The following is a 20,140-nucleotide window of genomic DNA, read 5'->3' on the forward strand; positions in this document are numbered from 1 at the left end:
ACCTTTGTGTTTTAAAAAACCGTATATATGGGCCTTTTACCTGTATGTCTATCTGTGTACATGCACACAGTGTCCTTATATGAACCAGAATCCATGGAACTGGAGTTACAAGGGATTGCGAGCCAACACATGGTGTTGGGATCTGAAGCTGAGTCCTCGGTAAAAGCAAGTACTCTTAACCACTGAACCACTCTCCAGTCCCTGACATGTATTTCAACTGTTGGGATAGCCTTTTCTCTCTCCTAGACACAGAATGAAACCTACTTTATTATGGATCTATTCATAAAAACAAAGTTTCTAAAGATCAAAAGCTTTTCCCAGCAAAGCCAAGGACGTTATGCTAAATACAGCCTTTCTCAAAGTTCAACTATTAATTTTGAAGAAAAAGTAAAAGTCCCATGTTCATTCTGTAGTCTTTGCAGACACTGAATAGACAGAAGGGGGGAGATTTCCGATTAGAATTTCCATTAGGTTTTAGCTCAGTTTAAAAAAAAAAAAAAAAAAAAAAGAAACTTTCATGTAAACACAAGCTTAAGTTTAATTGAAGAAAACCTTCATTAACAATGAACAAGGAAATTAACAATGCTTACCATTCTTTAAACATCATGTACATTATTAATATATACTGTGTATTTCCAATCAATTCCACTCAGGCTCAATTCAATAAACACAATTATAACAGGTTTTATACAAAAAATACTCCACTAAGAAAGTAGATAAACTGCACAGAAACAGTACAAGTATAATGTGCATAGCAATATAGCTTGAAGCATCTATTTATGGCTTTGTTTAAATCAAAACTATTAGGGGAATGGGCCCATTTAGGACCTACTGTTACAGTTGGCATGTGTAAACGGTTCACATCATTTTTAGGCACTTGCTAACAATAGTGTTTAGTCCCTGAAAAAAAAAAAGTCAGAAATAAAAACCAATAAAATAACATGGGTACAGTCTTTTTTTTTAAATCACCTACTTTATTAATGCATGCAGAGAACTAAAAAGAAAATACTTTTTGTGTCATAAACTTCTTGTGCAAATTTACATAATCAAGTACAAAAATATGTACATTTTTGTTATATACAAAAAAAGCCCTGAAGTTTTGATCCAATCAATGAAAATGTCATTAACATGTATAGTAACAATAAAACAAAAAATTATATAGAACATCTTCTAATATAACTTTATTATCCAATGAGACAAAAAATGATGCAAATGTATATAGTAAAACCAGTGGATTGTTATGAAAATATCCATTTTGAAATTGTTGGGCATGTCTCTTAGGAATTTTTCAAGTTTTATGAACTGCTACTGAGTCCATCATTAATGCTTGCTTCTCTATTTTCAAACACCAACTATTAACACTATTTTGGGTTGTTGGTCATCCTGAAAATGGTCTATCCTAAAGTGGACAGGTTTAGGTAAGAACAGTAATTAAACACAAGCAAAAATATAATCTGCTTTGTTAATCTTGCTCCAAAATATTATCTCTGTAAAAATAGTTTTAATTTTCAAGAAAAGCCATTGCCTATGAAGTGCTTCTATGTTTTCTGTTCATTTTGAAGGGATGCCAACCAAGGGAGGTAAAAAGTCATTTGGTTATAGACACTTCCAATCAGATAAGCATAGTTCTGTGCAAGGGGATAACTGGAAAATAGGACCAAACTCAGAAAAATGTTGAAGTTCAAGTGGATTTTCAAAAAAGTTTGATTCTCCTCTGGAGATTGTCCCGTTTCCTGCAGTGATCAAGACAGTCACAGGAGAAGACAATCATCTTGAGAGGGCATCCCAATCTGATATAGGGCAGAGCAACAGCAACAGGATTTACTTGCCCCAAACTCTTCAAGCATTATTTCAAGTTTAACTATAGTCCAGCAAGATGTAGCTCCAAGGAAACGTAATACTATGATAGATAGGAAGTAACTTTATCTAAACTCAGTCCATCTTTACAAGTAGTAGGAAACCATTTTCGAGTAGGTCCTCACCTCCAAAGAAATTTGTCAGATCTATAAGGCTGGTGGGAAAAAAAGGAGAATGAGGCTGTCCACCATTACCCTCTACTCTGTCTCTAAATTCAATTGGGAAAACTCTTTTGTCACAAAGTTCCTTATCCTTACTGTTCCACAGATGCATCTTTACACAACTAAATCAAGGCCTGTGCTAATTACTTTCTTTCAAAACATGACGCGTAACTGTGGCATTTCCAAATACCACATATAAAGCTTTTGTTCGTCCACAGAAATATAACCAACTCTTAAAAAATTTCAAAACTATATCAATGTAAAAAATGCCTGAATTATGATACCAACCCATTTTTCCTTCTAAGTTGTCTTTTCCTTGGTAATCATAGTAAATTACTCTAACATATTCCAATCCCGAGTAGCTTCTACTAAATGTCTTTGCCCATGGCCAGCCCACACATCCTGATTGTCAAAAACTCTACCACAGAACCAGCAGTTAAACTTAGATTTCAAGACATCTTCGGAGGTAGATTTTACAATCTGGTAATTATTTTTGCTTGTCTTTTTGAGTGTTAGTTTTAGCACAAATCTTTCTTTCACAGAATTAAGAGGTTTAAGCATTTTGTGTCTCTTGGAAAAGTCACTATAAGCTGTTTCAGAAGTGTGAGAAACTGGTTTCAGTAAAGCATTAATAGTTGTTTGTGACAGCGAAACCTTCAGTACACGCCCATTAAACTTTGCGATAGTTTTCATTACACGTTCTACTTCTGGGGCATCTGCATCAGGATGGTTCAAAACCACAACTGGTTGGTTTCTCCTGGGACATTTCACAAGCTGTTTGGAATTAAAAGGAAAAAGTCTCAGAGTTCTACCAGAATCCTTTGGAAGCCTAGGTCTGTTAAATCCAAATGTCTCCTGGACATCTTCAGAATTAGCCCTTTCTTTACACTTCCTTTGCAATGTTGACTTTTTCCTTGGAGGTTCTTGGTAATTATCAATGTATTTTCGTTTACAGCTTCTGTTTCTAGATACAAAGGCAGTTTCAGAATCTTGACTTATACGAGTTTTAATTTTTGCAAACTTATTTTTACAAGTCTTTCTTTTATTGAAATTTCTCTCAATTGTACAATTTGCTTTACCTCTTAACACTCTTGTTTCTGAATGCTCACTGATATATACTGGTTCCTCAGAAGATCCTGGGCATGCTGCAGTAGAAGAAAGAACAGTTTCATTTGCTGGCATCAAACCATGCACTAAGACAGGTAAGGCATCTCTAGAAGATTCTGGCTCTTTCTGCTCTCCATGTACAGTTGGTTTAGATGGTATAATCTCTTTCTGGAAAGAGGATGCAGAGTTGTTAAGTGAAAGATTATTAACAGCACCCATACTTAAAACAGGATTAAAAATCTTTACGAGAATTTTCTGCGGTGCTCCTGCGGGTCTCTTTGGCTGAATACGTTGGTAGGTACTATTTTGGACTAACTTAGGCTTAAGCAGTTTAGTGTTATTTGGCATCATACACTTAAAAAATACAGCTTGTTTACCATCAGGCAGGAGGGTGTAGAGAGATGCTTTTGGTAAATTTTCATTCTGTTGCTTTACTGTGTCTGAGATACTCATCTTAGAGCACTGCTGTTCAGGTAGAACATTAGCAAATGGAACAGCTTTCACTGAAGAACTTACTGCTGTTTTAATAATATAAGAACCTTTCAATGGCAATGTATTCTCTGAGCAAGTTTTCATGTTCACACAACTGCCAATACTGGAACAAAGTCCAGGTGTAAGGCAGTTCCTGTTGTGTTCTGCCTTAAAAGAAGGTGTTTTGCAAGGTTCCTTAGTCACAGTTCCGAAACTATGAACATTCTCAGTCTTAACAGTGGGAACACCTTCAGGTTTCCCATTATTAACTGTCAAAACCATTCCAGGTTTCTTGTTTACAAGGAGAGCAGCAGGGACATTCTGTGTATTAACCAAAGGAACAGGTCTTCTGGAGAAAACATGCAATCCAGGCTTGTTAGCAACATGCAGTGGTATAAAAAAACCTTTTGGAGTTTGAACAAATACAGGATTCTTCTGTTCTGAGGTCAGAAATGAATTCTGAACATACACAGGACCTGAATGTTGTGTTGTGGTTCGGAGTTTGTCTTTTACAAGCTGTTGTGTTATGATTGCATCTGATTGAGTCTTAAGTAATGTGATGATACTTGGAATTTTAGTGGTCACCTCTGAATCTCTTACATCTTGTAATACTGACGCTTGTTTTTCTTGTCCATTACATTTTAAATTCAGATCATTTGCAGGCACATTAACACCTACACTGGCAGAAGGAAATGGGATGATATCTTGCATTTGGAAGTCTTTTGAAGATTTTATCACTTCTTCTTTGGAGTTTTTAAGTGTTTGGTCAAAATTGAGTGGAAGGTTTTTACTAGGAATGTTATTAGAATCTTCCTTTATATCAGATTTTTGTCTTAATGTATCTTGAAGTAATTGGTTTACTTCAGGTGGCAAAAATTCCGAAGCCTGCTCACTCTGGAGAGAGAAAACAGATGTGATTCGAGGCATCATAGGGGAGCCAGCACTGGGAATGTCATCCCATTTAGGTTCTTCAGTCACATTCAATAAATTTTGGTTTTCATTAGTAAAGAAGTTCTGTTCATTAAAGTTCTGTGTTTCTTCTAAATTGCATGGTTCTTCAATTTCAGTTTTTATTTTTAAAGTTCCATTTAAAGGGCTGACGGATGTTAACAGGCTATCAGAGTTGGAATTCTCCTTTTTCATTGGTGGTGAAGCCGTATCACTATCACTAGTTGACTGTGGAGTAACTGTTTTATTCGAGGAATCCCTCTGAAGGTTTTCACATATTGTTGATCTTGAAAACCTACGGCATTTATTATTCACCTTTGAGTAATTATGAAAAGGCAAAGATCCTTGGTTAGAGAACTCAAAACAATTGGAGGATTCAGCAGGTAACTCAGAGTTGACATAATTAATGCAATAGTTATGCATATCTCCACAACTGTATGCATTTGGCTTAGTAGTAAGGTTGACTTTATCTGGACTGTTAATGGAGGTACCTAATACATCTGGATCACTCTGAGTGCTATGATTTTCCCACAAGTCAACATTATCTCCTGCTTCAACTTTTGTAGTCAAACGCACCGATGTAGTAACTGATTCTGATGTTGTTGGCAATGAAGGCAAACTTTTACTGTCATCCACCATCTGAAGCATATTATTCTTTTCAGATATGAAAGTTGTTTCCTTTTCAGAACTTACTTTCCTGGGAAGCACAGGGGATGAACATGAAAGTGGAGCTGCTTTCACAAAATCTGTGTCACTCATTTCAGTTGTTAATCCAGTTGCAAATCCAGAGTTACCCGCAGCCTGGGGTGGCAAATTAGCTGTGCTACCCTTTTCTGTGTTCGGTTGTAAGGCTGGTGAAGGTAAAATCTGTTTATTGGCAGGCAACAGTTTTATTACGATATGCTGTCTCCCATCTACCATCTTGAAGCCCATAAACTTAGCACTGTAGTTAGCAGGAATAGTTATCTTATTATTTCTCACCAGTAATACTGTAGGTCCCTGTACAGCACTCAAGACACTTGAAGTAGCACTTGCTCCCCCGTCAGCTTTACTATACTGCCCAGTGGAGAGCACAGCTGCCTTTTCTGACTCAGATTCTATGGGCTTATCACCATTCTCACAGTGCTGTCTTTCACCCTTTTCTTCATTTAATCGCTCTTGACTCTGGTCTTCAGATTTAGTCTGTGTTTTGCTCACTATATTAAACGCTTGAACATTTTTTCCTATACTTTCTTCAGTCCCACTGGCAATTGTCTTACGTTTCCAAAACGTCTTTGTTGATCCTATTTTGTATCTTTTAAGTATTAGTTTAAGTCCTGTTGTCGTCGTTGCCACTCTTTTATCATATTGGTCTCTTTCCAGTTTTTCTTTCGCATATAAGTGTTCTTTATGCAAGGTTATAATATGTCTGACAAGTTGGTCTTTATGAACGGCACCATAGCTACAGTAGTGACAAGTGAAGGGAAGAGTACCAGAGTGGACACGAAGGTGCTTCTGAAGCTCTCCCTTGGTAAAACACAGGTAATGGCATTTTCCACATTTATAATGTACTTCTTTATGTCTATGAATATGCTGAACAAATGTGCCGACATCCTGGGTAAAGAATCTACACTCTTCACACTGAAAATTACCATTAACACAATGTTTAGATGTGAAGTGTTTTGTCAAATCCAACAAAGTATATGAACGCTCACTGTTACAAATATCACATTTTACAAAAGTGTTCCTATGGGTTTTTCGGTGTTGTTTAAATATCTGGAAGTCACTTGCTGAAAAACTACACATTTCACAAGGAAATGTAGGTAACTCACCATGATGCCACATTTCAAAGTGTTTCTGCAAATCATTTGGACTATACTGAGTACTGTCTTGGCATTTTGAACAACTAAAGTTGAGGATCTTTGCAGACATATTCACAGTCTCGTCTTCAGCTCGCTCGGATTTACAAAGCAGTACACACTCCTCAGCACAGCTTACGGTTTTTACACTAATGGATTTCCTTGCAGTTTGTGGTTTACTCTGAAATAATATTCTGTATTTTTCAACTTCATGTTTCATTAAGATTTCATTTGGAATATTTATCTTGGGTAAACAGATGTTCACATTTTTTAATTCATAATGAAAACTTGTTTTTGAAATTTTTGGTGTAGGTGTTGATTTGATAGTATCTTCTATCTCATTTTTTGTATCAATTTTTTTCAAAACAGTTTGTTTTTCATCACAAGATAGCTGTGTCTGTTCAAATGGCATGATTTAATTTTAAAAATCCAGTTTCTTTTGTTCTGAAAACTTGTGAAGTTATTTGTGATTTAAACACAAAATAATGAGCTGCAACATCTTCAAAATAACCAGGATTTTCCTCAAATCAATTCACCTAAAATTAAACAAAGAATTGAAATTTTCATCACAAAACTAAAAGTAAATTTCCTATCTTTAAGTTAATTCTGAATCAATAAAGCATAAATGTTAATCAAACACATATACTGAAGACACAAAGACCTGATCTGTTAAGAACACACAGGTTTAGAGGTGGCTTCATCTAACAACATGAACAGGAGCATCACTGTAGCTTCTGATACCTTTTCTTCACTTAGATTAGGCACCATGTGATGCCAAATGACTGTTCAAGTTAAAGCTTAACACCTTTCAAGGCACAAACTTAATAAAAAAAAAAAAAAAAAAACAAAACAAACTTATCACCCTCTTAAAGCAAAACAGTCTTGGCCCAAATATTCTTAACAGTGTTTCCTTACAGTAAGGCACAGTTTTATGAAGGACCATACCTGATTACAGGTCACTCATGGGAGCCAGAGACATAAAACACCATCAAGTACGAACTGACATTAGCAATTAGAGGATGCTTCCCTATAAGAAAATCAGAGCATTGTTACCAAATGGTAGGTATGTATAAAATAAATGCAAAAGCAACATAAATGCATATATGAGATTTTGCTTATTCTTGCATACAGTATTACCATAAGACTTTCATACCTAGACTTTTTTTTTTTACACTGTTGTATCATAGACTTCTTTCTAGGAATACCAACATAAATAGATCTACTCCCCCTTCCAATGGCTACAGAACATTTCACATTCGTACTGCTGGTGGAACTTTACCCCTAAACTCTTGCTACTACAGGCTCTGACCAGGGAATCTAGAATGCATCAAGCTAAGCTGCTCAAGACTGGATGACTTTGTTCTTGCACTTACTAAAAATAAATAAATAAAAGCTAAATAAAAGTTCATTTTAAAAGCTAATACAAACCAGCAGAAAACCAAAAATAGCTACAAGAGCTATACTTCTAACTCACGTTTATACAATATTTCTGAAATATACCTCTAGATATACATTTGCCTTTATCCTAATACTTCTGCAGTTCTAAAAATTTCCCATATCCAACAAAATTAGAAACATACACTGGAAATACTATTAAAGAATTACAGACATTAATTTTTCTCTGTAATGTATAGTCTGTATTTATTTTTGTGCTTCTTTCTGAAAAAACAGTGTGTCCTATGAATAATATCAGAGCTAAATGCGTATTCACCTTTTCCTCATATAGTATAAAGGATTTAATCTGAATGAAAGTATCTAGACTGTTGGGAAGCCAGGATACAAAGGTGTCTAATTGAACATTCGTTCTCCTTTATCCCAATGGAACTTAAAAGATAATTCAATAATGATTAGTTACAAAAATGCTTAATTTACAAATAAAAACCACCCTTAGCTTTTACTCAAAGTTGGTAACTGCCAATCAATGTTGAATGTCAATATAGTATAGGAAAAGCTCAGAGTTTTCAGGTAGTTGAGGGCTTGTAATTTGCTCTCACATTCCAACTTCATCTAAAAAAACTATCTGATCTTGAAACATGCTCACTGTGTGTAAGCAATGCAACCAGAGAATAACTTACACTAGAGTTGCCACCTTTGGTTAAAAAAGAAAGACAGACAGATAGACAGACAGAAAAACTATCTTGTAGATACCTCATGTAACACAAGGGCAGAAATTTTATTGTAATTTGACCACCACCTTTTAAGTTAATTTTTATTATAGTCAAATTTCCATCTCCACCAACAAAGGTCACTGGTTTTAAATGTGCTATCTAAATTATGGTTCTACTCATTCATAAGTACCAATGTCCTAAGTCACTGAAATAAAACATTTCTGTAAAAGCAGGGAAATCAGTTCCTACATGGTAGCTAATAAAACTACAGGCTTTCTTCCCTCTACCAATTGACCAATGAAGTAACAAAAATATAAAGAAAAAAACTTAAGGGTCTAAAAACAAAATTCCAAAAACATATTACAAAATATTTGATAGGAAATGACCTAGTAAGACAGGTAAATGCTGACTCAGTAACAACTACCATTTAAAAAGGAAAATGTTTGTGACATTGGGTCTAGCTACATTGCCTGTGTTGCTCAAGCTAGCCTTAAATTTCTGGGCTCAAGCAATTTTTCCATTCGGGCTAGTGAGTAGCTTGAACTACAGGCTAAGTATCACATTCAGATATTAACCACTATTTTGGGGAAAAAAAAGGCCAATAGGAGACAGTCATCAACAAATATATAACGGATATCTTTTACATCTAAAGTAAGGAAATGGCAAAAATGTGCCCCTTGACCTACCTTAGGAGAGCTGGAAGCCTGAATAAAAGATCAGACTGGAGCTCTTTAGATGACAGAAGGTTCAGGCTGGCATATAAGAAAGAAGGAATCCAGAAGCCAGGAAGAATGAGGAATTGCTAGTATCAACTGTCAGGGAAGACATAAAAGGAAAATTATTACCAAGTGAACCTTTCCGTACTGATGGCTATTTTCTTCTGCCCAGTACTGTATTTTCTTAAGTTATGTCAATGTCAGAAAGGAAAAAAAAAAAAAAAAAAAACCTACTAAATTTCACTTCTTCTAATTAAAAAAACTGAGAAAATCTTGTTTTATCTCATCTCAACTACTAATGACATTCGAAAAGATAAGGAGGAGCCGGACATGGACCTTTAATCCCAGCACTTGGGAGGCAGGTGGATTTCTTTGAGTTGAGGCCAGTCTGGAGCATACAGTGAGTTCTAGGCTGGCCAGAGATATACAGTGGGACCATGCTTCAAACAAACAGGTGTGTGTGTGTGTGTGTGTGTGTGTGTGTGTGTGTGTGTAAGACAGACAGAAAGACAATAAACTACAAGAAGCAGAAATAACTAGATAAAGTGATGGGTGAGTGGGAGAAAAGAAGGAAAAACTTTATTCAGAGAAACTTCTTTTTCTTTCTTTTATCCAGAATGACTATGAGTTATTACTGAAAAAAAAGTTTTTTCTTTTAAAAAAAAAAAAATCAAGTAACACAACACCCCCTACCCCATATCCCCTTACTTTACCTGGGGGCAGGGAGACCCCCCCAGTAGATGCCTGAAACTAGAAGTACCTAAATCCTGTATATAGTTATTTTCTTACATATATCTATGATGATGTTTAACTTAAAAAACAGACATAGTAAGAGATTTAACAATAATAAAATAGAATACTGTTATAATAAAAAGTATGTTTATTTCCTTGCTGAATTATATTCACAGTTCTTCTGGTATGCCTGATGACACAATGCTCCCAAAGCAAGGTAAATGATACAGACATTGCACAGGGCACTGGGCTACTTACTATACTGCACACTAGGTAATATGATCTATGAACATCAAGTTGACAACTAATATACCTCCCAAATGACTAGCAGGCTAAGTAGCATAGTACACTATGGGCACACTAAGAAATAATTCACATCCCAGGATGTACAGAAATAGACTTCAGCACACCACTCAGTAGCATGCTATTAAAAACATAAAGAACTGGTTGCTTCTGGACTTTTCTATTCATCATTTTCAGAGTCTCACTGTCTGTTCAAAGTGGAAGAGTTCTATAGTTGACAATCACAGTAAAGAAAAAACAGCTAATGTTTTAAGAGAGACAACACAAATAAGACAAAAATAATTTCAAGGTTGAAAAAAAAACTTAAACCAGTTTTCCCAAAAGCTAGATAAAATTACAAGTAGGAGGAAAATACAAAACTCAACACATACAGTATTAGCTTGTTGTATTATTGAATTTTCTAAGAAAAGGAGAAACCCAAAAGTTTATTCTATGTCTAGTAAGAACTCTCAAGTGAGAAAAAAATGTATGAAGATCAAGAGACTATATGATAAATCTACAACATATAAGTAAATATAAATATCATTACTAATATAGTTAAGAAAGCAGATAAGATTAAAGAAACATATACAACATCAAATACATAAAAAATTCATGTGGAAAAATAAACAACTTCTCATTGCAGATATTGTAAGAAGACATTAAATGCTGGAAAGCACTCAGGCAGTAAGTGACAAAAGCACTTAAGTCTCTGGCCAGCAGCTGATAAAGTTAAGAATGGATCCATCTTACACTGAATGTTCAGAAGACTCGGGAATTGCAGCAGGAAGCATCAGGAAAGCTAAAGTAAAGTGAGATCTGAAGCAAGCTGCTTAAGTATTAGATCTGATCCCTACCTAGTTTGTCACATAGAAAACTGTTCTCTCCCACCACAGTAGAAATCTAAAGGTGTGTTCTCTGTAGGGTAAAACAAGTCTAAAGTGAAAGAGGCCACGCTACAGGAGAAAGTGAGTACCACTGCAAAATTAAGATCACTGCATTAACCATTTACAAACAGATACAATCCTCTCCTCGCCCATCCCCTTTCCTCAAGGACTGCTCCTAGACTAAACAGCCTTACTTACAACATGAGCTGCTGATGGCTCCTGAACCATGTCACCAGCTCACAAGACTGGCATACATAGTGGGTGTTAGGAAATTCCTCTGTGGACTTATATCTCATCTCATGTTTTAAATGGCTTCTTCTAATTTTTTTTATGGTTTGTTTTTACTGTGGTTTAAAAACTACCATTCTACAATAAATTAGGCTTAAAAAAAAATCCTGCTTTTTCCACTTTAAAAGCACTGAGCCAGAATCTGGGGACCAAGCCCATAGAGAGCTCCCCAGGGTGGGGATCAGATGCTGTGTATATTAACCTGCCTATCAGTTCAGAAAGAACTTCCCATCGGCTGGCTAATTATCATCATCAAACAATTCAAACACTGCTTACTGGACATCTGAGGCAATCTCTAAAAATAAGCTCAGGATTCAAACCAAATAGAAGGAAAGAAAATAACTAATACACACACACACACACACACACACACACACACACACATTAATACACCTTAATTCTAAAACTGATTTTTTAGGTAAATAAAACAAAAAAGGTACTAAAAAAAAAAACAACAAAAAAAGGCTCTTTGGAAGTACTAAAACAGAGTAAATAAATACTGGAAGCAATGGTACGTCTATCTAATCCTAATTATTTGTAAGACAGAGGTAGGAGGTTGATGTAGGTTCATGTTAAGGTAATACATGTTTGGACAGTGGAGAGCTAGGTGGGGAAAGAGGCTAGAGGAGCGAAAGAGGATGTGGTAGGTGAGGATTCTGGAGGTTGTTATGATTATTTCTAAGGGTTTCTATGGGTCTAATTTATGTTTTCTGGATAGACAGTTTATATCTTTGTCTGCTGGTTGTAAGCTTACTGTGTAGAAGGTTTGTGGATTGAGAGTTTAACATATAAACCTGTTTGCTTAATGGATGTGAGTCATGTTTGTACCGGGTGGTGAAGGAGAGAAACACACCAGGGAAGTCATATCCACCCGGGACACAAGAGCAGAGTGTTGGAGTGGACTACGCCTGAGTTCTTAGAGGTGACATGGAGCACCACGTTAGAGATCCCTGCAGTGCCAGATGGCCCCGCAGGAGCTGGCAAACTGCAGGATGAAAGATTAAGCCACTTTTTAATATTTACTGAACCAGGGTGACAAGTTTGAGACCAGCCTAAACTACATAGTGAGACCACGTTAAAGTAATAAAACAACCAAAGTATAATAAGACAAACATTTAAAAAAGTAGAAAGGCTGGAAAGCTAATGAGGTAAGTTTTCTGATACTAGAGCAAAGCAGGTAAACTAGGTATGGCTGAACATGTCATCCTAGCACACTGGAGGCTGAGACAATATAACTGCTGAAAAGTACAGAATCTGTTGAATGTGTCTGCCTAGTGTACAGAAAAAAAACTGTCTCAAAAAAAGGAAAAAAGCAAAACCAACCAAACACCCTAACAACAACAAAAATCCCAACAACAAAAACTGTGTGAGAAGGCTAGAACAACAGAGCTCTCAACACTGAACAACAGGAATGCAAGAACAAAGTTATATCACACAAAGTCACTGAAATGATTTAGGAGAGGGTTGAAACCCAATTTCCTTTCTAGCCCCAAACTGCCTAAAACTGGCACACCTTTGGCTCTGCCTTCCAATTTCTGGGATTATAGGCACTGAGCCATACCTCCTAGTTTAAAATAATTTTTTGGTGTTATAGAGATGGCTTAGCAGTTAAGAGCACTGAATATTCTTCTAGAGAAGCCAGAGTTCAATTCCCAGCACCCAAATGGCAGCTCACAAACATCTGCAACTCTAGTTCCAGAGGATGCAATACTATCTTCTGTCCTCTACTGGGATCACACATGCATCTAGTACACACACAAGCATGCAGGTAAAAACTCATGAAACACACACATGCACTCATGGTACACATACATAGATGCAGGTAAAACACTCATGAAACACACACATGCACTCATGGTGTACATACATAGATGCAGGTAAAACACTCATGAAAAACACACATGCACTCATGGTGTACATACATAGATGCAGGTAAAAACTCATGAAACACACACATGCACTCATGGTGTACATACATATATGCAGATAAAACAGTTAAGAAGTCTCTGAATACACAATAACTAAAATTAATTTAAAAATCTAGTTTAATAAATTTAAGGTGTCTTCATTAGCATTGTTACATGGCCTGACCTTAGCAGTCTCGGTTCTGAACACACAATTGTACACTTGTACTAGTATATCCTCAAATCTCACAATGCCAACCAATGCTGCCTGAAAATAGCTCAGTTCAAATTCAACAATCTTGCGCTATGAGCTGCAGTTTTCACTGTACATACAAAGCTTTCTACTTACAGAAATAGGATTATTTAGAGAAGACAAAAGCTTGTAGTATCTCTCTTATTCCTCAGTGTTTAATTAGTATTAACTTTAGATTGTAGTGGGTAGAATACTTGATTTCAACACTGTCTGAATTGCTAACTTGAGTTTCATCAGCAGGTTAAGGCCACTGCTGCACAAAACTACAGTTCAATCCCTAGAACACGAGTAGAAGACAGAATGAGAGAACTGATGCCCGTCAAGTTGTACTCTTACCTCTACACACTTATATGTACACCAACCCTGCACAAAGTAATAACATCGAACTGTTATTATTATTTTATAATTATTGAAAGTGAATCGTGAATTGGGATCATGACAGAATTATTTTTCTGGGAGAAAATAGAGGATGCAAGATAGAAGCTTTTCTGGTTGCTGACTGAAGAATACGCTTTTCCTTTTTTATTATTTAATGCAACAGACTTTCCAATAATTTCTAAAGTAGCCCTAAACGTACTTCTGCTATTATGTATTTATACAAAGTGGTGTTCTTGGCACTGAGTATTATAAAGTCAAAATACTGATCAACCATGAAAAAAAAAAATCAGATGCCCCCTGCAGTATCAAATATTCAGCCAAATTGTAATTTTTGATATAAAAACAAACAGGCACACCCATGATACTAGTATGTAAATTTGTTTTAGCCTTTGCTAAGTTATAAAATTATATGTATACCAGATAATTGCTTGAAAACAAAAATTTTATGACTATCACTAAATATTTAATTTATATACCTATTTTATAAACTTAATAATCCACAGTGACATAAAAATTTCTTGGGCAAAAGGGTTCATGAGTGGAAAAATTTAAGAAGCCCATACTACCATGAAATACTGGTTTTGTTTGTTTGTTTCTGTCTGAGACAGGGTCTCTCTACATAGCCCTGGCTGTCCTAGAACTCACTATATTTTGATCAGGCTAGCCTCAAACTCATAGAGAGAGTCACTTGTCTCTGCCTCCCCAGTGCTGAGATTTAAGGTGTATACCACCACACCTGGCAAAATACTGTTCTGTTTTGATTTTTAGGAGTAGTGCGTGGAGGAGAGGGCACCTCCACACCATATAATCCACAAGTAACCTTAATCTACTCTTACCTTCAGAATACAGCTCGTGTCCTCACTGTCCTCTTGCTATATTCAATGTCATCATCTTAGTCAGCCACTACCAGATCTAACTTGAAGTTAAGAGTCTTCCTAAGTGGCATCCATGCTTCCCGCTTCCCCTAAACACATTCTCTAAGGCTGAAGAGATGGTTCAGTGGATAGAAACAATAGTTGCTCTTGCAGAGGACCAGCAGTCAATTCCCAGCACTTATATGGCAGGTCATGACCATCTGTAATTTTAGTCCCAGGGGATCTGACATCCTCTTCTGTACACTATGGGCACTGGACAAAAGTGATGCACGGATACATATGCAGGCAAAACACCAATGCACATAAAATAATACTTTAAAATATAAATGCATTCTCTAAGCAGGAGCCAAATAATCTATCAATATAAGTCACAATGTTCCTTAACTTAAACATTAAGTCCGTTTAGGCTGACCTAACAGGATTCAATAATAGCATACTACAGACTGAGCAGCTAGTAATGTATGAAATCTATTTCTCATAGTTCCAGAGTCCAGGAAGGCCATGATAAAAGCACTAGCATCACTGCTATCTTCCTAGTTTGTAAATGGCAGAGAAACAGCACAGAAACTCCTTAGGGTCTCTTTAATAAGGACACTAATTTCATTCATAAAGAATCTAATCAATTCCCAAAGCCTTGACCTTCTAACGCCATCACATTGGGGAATTAAGATTATTCAATCTGTAATACTTCAGCACTTAAATTTTAATCTATTTGCAGGGGCCTGACTAATAATAATAATAATAATAATAATAATAATAATAATAATAATGCCTATTATTACTATTACTATTATTATTATTGGGGCTGGAGAAATGACCTGAGTTTGGTTCCCAGCACATGTGTACTAAGTTCTGACAACCCAATAACAGGACAACCACCTGTAAGTCCACATACAGGGTATCTGACACTTCTGGCCCAGAAATGGACACCTGCACTCAAATGTGCATATCCACATGCAGATATGCACACACCTAAACATAATGTTGAGCTATTAGAAAACAAATCTGTGTTTGTAACTATTAAAAAAGGGAACAGCACCTTTTTCTTGCCTTCCCCTTCCCTTTGATTTCATACCGCACTTGCCATCTGTAAACATCTTGGTGAGTCACCAATCTCTTAGCTCCTCAATCATTCCTTTCTTAACTTTGCATCACCTCCTCAGCAAGGCCTTCTATGAACCTATAAAACACCCCCTCCTCAAAAATAAATAACTCTTTTATGCCTTTATTAGACTTTTATAATGTGTTAGCATTATTTTAACTCTGCCAATTTATCTCCTAACTCTACACTATGGCATGTACTAAGTAAGGACAGTGTCTAGAATGTTCTTTGCTGCTCTACCAACATAGTGCTGGTCTTTTGTTCTAAGTATCAGGAGTACAATAGAGGAAAAGGAACAGATAAAAATCCCTCTCCTTGTAGAGCGAATATTCTACTGTTCAGACAATAAAGGACACTGCTATTTTGGTCAAAGGGAGCAACAGCAGATAAAACAGTGGGGAAAAGGAAGAACCAGAGTGCTGTAATTTTAAATAGAATACCAGAAAACTCTCTCTTCAAAAGTTCTTACAGGGTGAGGGTCAGTGATAGTTATTTGTCTAGTGTGCTCAATAAGGCTGAGTTCAATCCTCAGCACTGCCAAAAGAAAGAGTCTTAAAAAGTTAAGAAAAAGAAACTGGGATGCAGATGTGGTAGCATTTGCTTTTAGTACCTGGGCCCAGGAAGCAGGGACAAGTGGATCTTTGAGTGTGAGGCCAGCCTGGTTTATAAACTGACTTCTTGGCCAGCCACAAATACACAGTACAACACTGCCTATAAATAATAAATTAAACAAAAAGGAAAAAAGGAGAAGTTGAGAGAGCAAGCATTCTAAGTAAAGAAATATAAAGTCCCAAGATCCTGAGTGTACAGCATACCTAACATACTTGCTCTATCAGTATTACTGGATCAGAAAGCATGAAAAGAGAAGAAATGTAAAATCAAAGATACAAATCACATGGGGACAGAAAAAGGGCCTGAAGATGCTATGCAACTGGTTTCTTCTGAATGACAAGAAGCTACTTCAGCAGATGGGGCGTGAAGTGAATTAGTTTTTTGTTTCTTCCTTCCAAGTGACTTGGACATGTTAGGCAAATATATTCCCATTTATCTTTATTCCCCAGCCTCTGAACCACTTTTAAAAGAGACCATCTGAGTCATTATATAAAAAGTAAAAGATGTGGGAGAAATATGAAAATTGAAGAATCAATTTAAAGGCTATTATAAATTATTTTATATAACATAATGACCTTTCAGGATCTAGCAGGAATGGTCAGGTTCTGAACTGATTTTGAGGAGAGCACCTATAAGATTTATTGGCCAATCTTCTCTGATATAAAGAGATATAACAAAAGCAACTAAAACTTCCAACTCCAATAACCAGAAATATAATCTATTATTAAGCCATAAGTATTGTAATATAAATAAAATGTATGTCAAACATTTACTGATTTTTTAAAAAACTACAGAAATAGCAGGAAACTGTATCAGTTATATCCAGGCACAATTCTGATGTCTCTGACATTCAAGAGGAATTATGTAATGAGTACTCCACAGAGGTCTAGTTAAAAAATAAAGTTTCAGTTGTTACCAAGATATAACTGTGTTTGCATTTATTTACCAGGGACATAATTAACTCACCAAAGTATAAATAAACAGAAAAGTTCAAAGCCTAAAGCCTCAAGAATAGTAAGTGGGGTAGAAAAGAAACATCCATTGATACTGAAGCTAAAGGAGAAATTGGGATTAATCAATTCCATTAAGTGAGATAAGACAGAAATTACCACTGGTTTTAAGGTCCCAATCACCAGGAACAGTGGCTAGCACAATTTTGAAGGAGTTAATAAAAGGCAGAATTACACAGGTTTAAGAAAAAATGTGGGGACAATAGGAACAAAGCTGCTGTACAGACAACTCTTTGAGGGAGTTTACCACAGAAGATATACAGGTGGAACTGAAGTCATTGGGTTTTTGTTTTGTTTTTTAGTAAGAAAAACTACAGTATAAATGAATATCTATGAAAATAATCCTAGTAGAAATCTTTTAAGCTAAAAATAAAAGAAAACATATGGGACAATGACCTGGTAGATGGGAAGGGATGGCATACAGAATCAGCTGGAGTCATACTCAGAAAAGACAGAGACTTCATCTGCAGTAACTACAGGGGTGACACAGATGCCAGCAGGTGAACCAATCTGTGAGTGCCCATGGAACAAAGTGTCTCATCAAGTTTACCTATGGGCCAAACTTGGCTAACAGCTGGTTTCATAAGTCTCACTGAAACACAAGCCACATTTGCTCAACTATATATTGTCTATGACTACCTCTCATACGCCAATGACAGCTGATAGCAGCAACATAAGCCAGATGACCTACGAAGTCTAAGATATTTACTGTTTGTACATTTACAAGAGAAGTCTGCAAACCCTGGTTAACAATCTTAAACTGTTAATCTTAAATTTGAAGGTCAGATAATTTGGCTATGAAAAAAAGACATGATTTTAGACAACACCAGCATCTAATAAACAAGTGATACGTTAACTTTTATGTCTTTCTTAGCACTCAGCTCTACATGAAAATTTTTTTTCTTTTCCTTCTTTTCCTTTTCCTTCCTCTCTTTTATTCTTTCTTTCTTTTCTTTTCTTTTTTCTTGGTGTTGGAGACAAAGTCTTACTGTGTGGACCTGGCTACCTGGAACTAGATCAGGCTGGTCTGGAACTCAGAGAACCTCCTGACTCTGCCTTTTAAGTGTTGGAATTAAAGACTTCTCCCAGCATGCTCTTCAAGAGATCAATTCTATAAGTAACCAAATGTTTACTTAAATTTCATTTCTTATCTTTTTTATCTGTTTTGTGATCTACTCCCGTATCACTTTTGAACTGGTTGTATCTCTAAAAGTAGTATTTGTTACTAAGGGATCTCTCAAAAAGGGTAAGAAAAATCATTAATATTTAAGAAACAGACTAGCATTCTAAGTTGATTATTTGTAAATCAACTAAACAGCATTAATAACTGTCTATAGAGCTAATACTTACTTTTACTTATTATTACTTCTTCACCCGTGTGAAGCATAAACCTTCAAACTCTATAAATATAGTCTATTTTTCTAACATTCGTATAACAATACTAATCTTAGCATCAATTCTGCAAAATGTATAATCTAAGTTAGTTTAATGACTGTGCTGCAATTTCTTATTTACTTTCGCTAGTCATGATTTTTTTCTACACAGAACACATCAAATACAGTTTTGAAAAATTCTCCACATTCATCATTATTTTACAAAGGAACAAAGCACTATGCAAATCTAGCAAGACATCAAACATGTTTTATAAAAAGAAGTTACTCAAGGAAGGAAAATAAATGATAACCTGGTATCTGAACTTGTTCTAGTCAATATAGTTATCAGACATTAATTTCAAAATAAAAAAAATCATATGCCTTTGTGGGAAAAGACCCTGAAAAGAATATAATCTATTGGTAAGGTTCATGGAAGAACATGGTTATGATTCCCAAGTATTTCAGTATATGCTTAACGCACTTAGAGATGAGAATTATAAGACACCACGGCACCCTTTTTAAAGATACCAAGACCTAAGTAACACAAGCAAGTGACAGACATAGTGTGTTGGAAGTAGATTAAACCATGTTTGTGAAGGGTACACAATGCTTTCCAATGCATTTTAATAGCTCTCCTTAAAATACCATGCATTTGTTGGCAGTTTTTGCTGTTTTTTATTTTGTTTTATTTTATTTTATTTTTGCCCACATCAGGACATTCAGATGCTTATCCCAGGAAACCAGTCATAATTCTTTAGTGATTCTCCAGTTCCTTTCCTAACTTCAAGTAGATAACCATTGATCCAAATGTAAATATATATTGTTTTTCTTTAGGCGCACTGACTAGCACTTGCCAAATTAAGGCATACACACTCTGGCATTTATAGAGCTTTGAAACCTGTTTCTACCATACTTGTCTTTATTGTTTATTATCCAGAAATCCTTAACGCTACCTCTGTATTTAGTATGACATGTTAAAAATATCTGAGTTCTGATAAATCATTAAACAACTATGAAACCCAAAATTAGTTTTTTGCTTACATTAAAAATAAAAACTTCTGGGGGAAATAAATCCCTTTTGGCCAAAAATAAACTTCTAAAGTAACTTTGAACATTCTGAAATATGTAACCATTCATCCCATTTAATCCAATATTAAAACGTGTGAACATAAACGTTAGTCTATCTGCTCAAGTGCTCCAATCCATACCTTTCTCCCAGGAACAAAGGCACACAACTT

At 35.8% G+C, this 20,140-nt stretch overlaps 1 protein-coding gene across 1 annotated transcript; it reads right to left on the bottom strand.

The window, feature by feature from the left end:
- Positions 1–638: 638 nt before the first annotated feature.
- Positions 639–6,794, bottom strand: ZNF518A (zinc finger protein 518A; the record flags this gene model as incomplete). The annotated part of the gene is made up of 1 exon (XM_080912676.1): positions 639–6,794. The coding sequence occupies one exon, from the start codon at positions 6,792–6,794 to the stop codon at positions 2,352–2,354; it is 4,443 nt and encodes a 1,480-aa protein (XP_080768802.1). The 3' UTR covers positions 639–2,351.
- Between the last annotated feature and the right edge of the window lie 13,346 nt (positions 6,795–20,140).

This window comes from Micromys minutus (genome assembly GCF_963924665.1).
Source record: "Micromys minutus genome assembly, chromosome: 2".
NCBI lineage: Eukaryota > Metazoa > Chordata > Mammalia > Rodentia > Muridae > Micromys > Micromys minutus.